Source organism: Amaranthus tricolor, chromosome 9, assembly GCF_026212465.1.
Source record: "Amaranthus tricolor cultivar Red isolate AtriRed21 chromosome 9, ASM2621246v1, whole genome shotgun sequence".
In the NCBI taxonomy this organism is placed as follows: Eukaryota; Viridiplantae; Streptophyta; class Magnoliopsida; order Caryophyllales; family Amaranthaceae; genus Amaranthus; species Amaranthus tricolor.
The window spans coordinates 18883509-18890032 of NC_080055.1; the positions used below are offsets into that span (position 1 = coordinate 18883509).

A 6524-nucleotide genomic window follows, 5' to 3' on the forward strand; every position below is an offset into this window, starting at 1 on the left:
GGCCCCATACATCAGAATGCACTACATCAAATGGTTTGGGAGCACAAGTATTACTAGGAGAATAAGAATGTTTATGACACTTAGCTAGTACACAAGTTTCACAATCTAGAGATTTAGTACAACTATTAAGAGAAGGAAAAAGTTGTTTTAGATAACCTAAGGATAAATGACCTAAACGATGATGCCAAGTCTGCAATTGGTGAGCAGGAGATCCATGAGCAAGCATTGCACCACTATTTTGAATCACCTCATCGACATAGTATAGTCCACCTCGTTCAGTACCACGTCCAATGATCGTCCCCGTCTGAGCATCCTGTACAATACAATTTTCAGAGGTTAAAAGCACAGTACAGTTTAAGTCCTTAGTTAACTGACTAACGGATAATAATTTATGAGACAAGCTGGGAAATAACAAGCAATTTTTATGATGAAGAGAGGGAGAAATATTGACTGCTCCAGCTTGGGCAACCAGTACACACTCCCCATTAGCCGTTTGGATATGTGTTCGGGTAGTAGGGTGGGTGGATAAAAAATCACTGGGATCGAAGGTCATCGTATCGGTCGCCCCACAGTCAAATATCCATTGAGATCGACGTTTATGGCTAAGGAGGCTTGTGGAGAATTGGTGATGTGGGCTAGAACAGGTATTGGGCTTTATATTTGGGCTTAAGGGTTTTGGGGTTGGGATAGGGGTTGTTGGATTACAAATAGGGTTTGGGATAAGGGTTTTGGTGTCCCCCTTTATCTCTTCCTCCCTGATGGCTGGACTTTCTCTCTCTTCCTCTTTCTGGTTTTCGCCATTGTAGTCCATCTCTCTTGTGGTTACTGTTTCTCCTTCCCCTTTGCACCAGTCACCTCCTTTACCTGATTTGGTACATGATTTGTTGGGTTGGTCGGCAGTAATTAGGTGGGCCTTGCCGCCGGTCCGGCTTGCCGGTGCCTTGGTGGCGGCCCGCTGTTTCTGTAGATCGTCCCACCACTCAGGGTATCCCACAATCTTGAAGCATCCTTCCTTATATGCCTTGAACCACCACAATGAGTACATCGGAGTTTACTCCGGTCATCTTCTTCTCGGCTTTTCTGGAAGGCTTTGTTTCTTGTGGCCAAGCCCGATCCAATATCTGAGGGATTTGTTCCCAGAGATGAGAGGCCATTCATAATCCGCCGGCGTGTTATTTCTCGTTTGATTGTAGCATAGGCTATCTCCACCATCGGTAAGGGTACACTGTTGAGGATTTCTCTCCTTTCTTTGTCAATATTATCATGAATTCCATTGAGGAATTGGTAAAGTCGTTGTCTCTGTATGTATCTATTAAACTCGGTTATGTCTTGTGAGCATGTCATCGGGTTTGGCATTCTCCGGTCAATGTCTTTCCACAACATGTTTAGTTTACCATAGTAAGTTTCTATAGTGTCATTGCCTTGTTTCATTGTCGCTGCCTTGGAACTGAGATCAAAAATTTGAAGTTCATCCCTTCCATATCCCAAAAGCCTTTCGAATCCTAGCCATAGACTTTGTGCTGTCGTATAATCTAGGAACTGATTGACAATCTCTCCATCTATGTTCTCAATTATCCATGATATGACCATGGCGTCTCTTTGTTCCCATTGAACGTAATTGGGATCTGATGGGGGTGGAGGGACGACAGTGATGTGGCTGAGCCGCCCTCGACCTCCAATGGCTACGTGCATTAATTTGCACCATTTTGTGTAATTGTGATATATGAGTTTTTCTGAAATTTTGACAGAGGTTGGATTTTCTGTTTGATTGTTTAATTTGTTGAGTTTCTGGAACATCTGAATCATTTGTTCCATTTGTTCCATTGACATTAAGGTTTGCAGTGTTTGTTCTTCTGATAAATCAGCCCTTTGCAAGGTAAGAACCGGTCAATGATGATGCCTTCCCGAATCTAAACCCTAAGGCTTTGATACCACGAAGATTTGATGATAATGGAGTTTTTGTTTCTGAAAATACTGTTCTTTTGCTCTCTTGTTTATTACAGAAAATGTATGTTTAATATATATACATGAGAATAAACTGACAAATGATAACTGCCTAACAAAAGATAACTGCCTAAGGATGTAAATAATGTAACTGTATAAACTTCTTTCTAATAGTGTAAAGGGTGGTGAGAGAGTAAGGTGGGTTGTGAGAGGTTTTTCATATTTTGAATAAAATCAAAAAATGAAAAAGTCAAAATAATTAGGGATAGCCAACAATTATTAAGTGGATAATTAGCCGGAATTCGATAACCTTGCCTAAATTGGTTGATCCTAATATTTTGTTGGCTTTAGATGGAAAAAAAAATCCTTGAGGCTGTAATTCGCAAATTACCTTAAGTTTAATGTTGTAATTCACAATTTATTTTGACTATGATTTGTGTATAATATATAATATTATAATTATATATATTAAAAATATATTTGAACATATACAAATACAAACTATCAAAAATTACAATAAAAACACTTTCTTTCTAGGTATTATTAACAAATTGTGATAATAGAATACAATAGTAGAAGTATATAAATAATATCAAATGTCAACTATTGTTTTTTTGAGAAATTCTACATGGCATCGTTGTAGTTTGGCAAAACGTGAGTGATAAAACTTGTTAAAGTTCTTTTCACATGGTAGCAATAAGGTTTTAATTTTACGCATTCCGTAGCAAAATCCGTTAACATCTAATTTCGTTAACTTTAATATTTTTTAATATTTTTTCTTTTATGTGTTTAATTAAACATCTAATCCCACAAAGATTATAAAAAACAAAATGAATAGCTAAAGGCTGCCTCTATTTTGCAGCAGCCAAGCACCACAATAGCTGGGAAAATTCTATAACAAAAAGCAAAGAAAAGCAAGAAAAACCCAAATTATCAACGACATTGCAGAACACAACAGCAGTAAGGGCAAATCACAGCCACCAATTGGCACACAACCGTAATCAGCAGACAGATAATACCAGTATTCATGTAGCAAGACAGACAAGAACTTGCTGATTCAGCACTAGCAGTGAGGCAAAAAACACATCTTAACTCCAAATGCTGCTGAATAATGCATAACTCAATTGAAATGTCTGTGTATGGTTATCAAAGTTCTTTAAATCAATCATATCAACCCTAACATCATACTTTTTGAACTCAATTTTCCCACATCATTTACCTCAGAAAGCAAACGTTTCGTGTTGTTAATTCTTTTCCCCAAAATAATCAATCAAAAGTCCAACAAAATCAGCTGAACTAAATCCCTAATAGCTAAAAATACATAATCTACAAACAAAAATGAGATCAAAATTCTGAAAAAGTCAAGTAAAATATAACAACCCAATTCATATTGACTATCTTAAATCAAAGTTAAGATTTACTAAGAAGAATACAACATCAAATAAGGATTAAAAACCTAGCATTTTCCTTTTTATATTATAAAAAATCATAACTTTCACAATCAAATACAAAACTATTCTGAATAACATTAACTAAACATCACCCACCAAATTATTTAATTATAGAGAAATTCCACATGATAATCCTAAGGTATTAGGTATTCTATGTGGTAACCAAAGTTTTCTTAAAATCAATGCGATAACCCTGAGGTTTAACCAATTAAACCTCCGTAACCTTTTTACTCTAAGAACGTTTGAAAACCGTTTATTAGTATGGGTTGCCATGTTTCTGAGATTCAAACATCGAAAATCATCCCAAAAATTACATTTCCCCTAATTTCCTAATCCTAATTCTCCAATTTTACTTGTTCTGCTGCAGTGCTTGATGACCAGCTTGCTGCTCTTAATCTGCTGTCTGATTTGTCTTCTTGCTAAATTGGCGTGCTCTCCTTGCTGTTGTTTGTATCTGGTGCAGCTGCTGCACATTTTTGGTCTTGTGAATCGTATACTTTCTAGTCTGACGTAGTTGGTTGTTGCTGTTTTTCTAATCTAGTGTAGCTGTTTTTTGTTGGCTGTCTTTTTCTTTGTTGTCTGTAAATCTTATAGCTCCTTTGTATAGCTTGGACTATATAGCTGACTGTAGTATGTTGGCTGTTATTTAGGCCTCTCCTTTCTCGTATGCACATGAAGAGTGGGACGTGGAAACTCTTCATAGAATGTGGGCCTCGTTTCCACACTGATACAAATAAGAAAGGATGAGTTTTTCTTGCCTTGATGTATATTGGTTTTTTTTGTTAAATGAAAAAGTTTTTTATTTGCCAAATAATAATAATAATAATAATAATAATAATAATAATAATAATGAAAAATTATCTAGAATAATCCAATCCCTTCATGATTTTCCATTAATATTCCTACCTATTGATTAACCAAGAATAATCTAAACTTTATAGGGTATTTTTTTAGAGTAAACCCGATAACTTGATTACTTGCTATGGTAAGATTTTTTTAAAAAAAGATAAATTAAAATAAAATGTCGAAATTGTTGAAAGTTTTTTTGATTTTATTTTATTATTTAGAACTTTTTTTGTAAATTTTCAAAATCTTTCTCCAATTTTATTTTAATTTTTAGTTTAATTTTTTGGTAAATTACTTACTATAGCAGGTCATCGGGTTACCCAAGTTTACTCTAGGAAAATAACCCCCAAAATTGGTATTATTCATCGTTAATCAATAAGAGGAATTATTGTGGAAAAATCATGAAAAAATTAGATTATTTTAAGTAATTTTTCCTAATAATAATAATAATAATAATAATAATAATAATAATAATAATATACTTCCTGCTGCAATCTCCTATACAAATGTATCTCGAAACTGATATGCAGTAAGCTCAAGCTTGTTTTAAACTCCATCATTAGAGCTTTTGTGGAAGGTAGGAAAGGCTACATGCCTAGCTGCCTCCTTAAGATGGACCTCAGGAAGGCTTATGACACTCTCAACTGGGATTTTCTCAAGGACATGATGGTGGCTCTCAATTTCCTGCACCGGTTTATAAAGATCATCATGACATGTGTTACCTCCACCCAACACGCACTGATTTTGAACGGAACTCCCCTAGACATGTTCAAGGCCAAAAGAGGGGTGAGATAAGGCGATTCCATGTTCCCCCTTTTATTTGTCATTGGTATGAGTACCTATCGTGGATTCTTACAGCAGCAGGGGAAACCGAGGAGTTTAAATTTCACCCGGAGATGTTCTAAAATACAACTCAACCACTTAGCTTTTGTTGATGACTTGATGCTTTTCTGCAAGAGAGATAATCAATCTATTAAGATCCTCACCCAAGGTGTAGAGCTTTTTCCCTCCAGCTCGAATCTCTTTGCAAACAATACCAAATCTGGGATCTACCTTGCAGGAGTTACTAATGAGGTCCGAGACCACGCGGCTAGCATCTTGGACTTCTCTTTTGAACACCTCCCAATTAAATATCTTGGCATGCCCCTTACTGCCAAACGATACACAGTTGTAGATTGTGAATACTTGGTTGATAAAATGACAGTCCGTATCCGCTCCTGGATTGCAAGGAACCTCTCTTACACAGCTCGACTACAACTGGTCAACTCGGTTCTCATGAGCATCTCCAAGTACTAGTGCCAGGCCATTATCCTACCGAGAAGGTTATAAAACAAATCAATGCGGTTTGTAGATCCTACCTATAGCATGGTGAAGCAGGGCGTAGAGCCCTAGGGAATATGAAATGGGACAAGGTCTGTAAGCCCAAAAAAGAAGGAACCCTAGGTATCAAGAGCTTGGAACCATAGAACGTTGCTGCAGTCGGTAAAATCGCGTGGCACATAAGCACGATGCAAGAGTCTCTCTAGGTGAAATGGGTACACGAGGTTTACACGAAAGGTGGCAAATGGGAACTGTTCAATGCTTTACTACTAGCTAGGTGATCAAGAAGCTATGCAAAGTTAAGGAGGCCCTAAGTCAATGGATGAAAAATTCGCATTACTTTATAGATAAGGTGTATAGAGAGTTACAAGGTACTTTAGGAAAAAGTGAAATGGGCCCATTTTGCTTGAAATAAAGCCACCACCCTTAGAGGTAGATTTGTGGTTTGGCTTGCATACAATGAAAGACTCAACCACTGATGAGCATAGGAGTGGTCGATAATGAAATGTGTCCCATCTGCGGCATACAGCCCGAAACAATAGACCACCTTTTCTTTGCATGCGACTTTAGCAAACAATGTGTGGAAAATCATAAAAGCTGGATAGGGGTAAACTGGAGCATTAGAATCTTGAAGGACCTTATTCGAAAGTGGAGATTACCTAAAGCAAAGTTGAGACTAGTAGCGGCAATTTTCTCCAACCTCGTGTAGAACATATGGACTGCAAGGAACGATATTGTTTGACATAATAAGGTCTCAATTGTGGAGCGAGCTATAAAGTCCATCAAAGCTAATTCAAAAATCAGATTCAACACATTGACATTGGGCAGATCAACGACTTTATGGCTGAAAACACTGTACAAAGACATCCACGCTCATGAAGCCTAACAACCATAGCCTCCTCTTGGTAAGGGTCGGTGTTTGTTGCCCTGAACTTGCCTGCAGATGTGCTTCCAACAACACAC

General features: G+C 37.1%; 2 protein-coding genes across 2 annotated transcripts; one reads left to right on the top strand and one right to left on the bottom strand.

Moving 5' to 3' along the window:
* Positions 1 to 903: 903 nt before the first annotated feature.
* On the bottom strand, positions 904 to 1815 carry LOC130823341 (uncharacterized). The gene has a single exon (XM_057687960.1). It carries the CDS (start codon positions 1813 to 1815, stop codon positions 904 to 906), a length of 912 nt encoding a protein of 303 aa, XP_057543943.1.
* A 3017-nt stretch (positions 1816 to 4832) lies between these two features.
* On the top strand, positions 4833 to 5537 carry LOC130823342 (uncharacterized). Its single transcript, XM_057687961.1, has 2 exons — positions 4833 to 5027; positions 5100 to 5537. Exons 1-2 carry the CDS (start codon positions 4833 to 4835, stop codon positions 5535 to 5537), a joined length of 633 nt encoding a protein of 210 aa, XP_057543944.1.
* Positions 5538 to 6524: the final 987 nt, after the last annotated feature.

Excerpts from the sequence above, each read along its gene's own strand:
- LOC130823341 (XM_057687960.1), bottom strand. The coding sequence starts at position 1,815 with ATGGAACAAATGATTCAGATGTTCCAGAAACTCAACAAATTAAACAAT.
- LOC130823342 (XM_057687961.1), top strand. The coding sequence starts at position 4,833 with ATGCCTAGCTGCCTCCTTAAGATGGACCTCAGGAAGGCTTATGACACT. Across the intron at positions 5,028-5,099 it reads TGTTCAAGGCCAAAAGAGGG|CAGCAGGGGAAACCGAGGAG; the intron begins GTGAGATAAGGC and ends GGATTCTTACAG.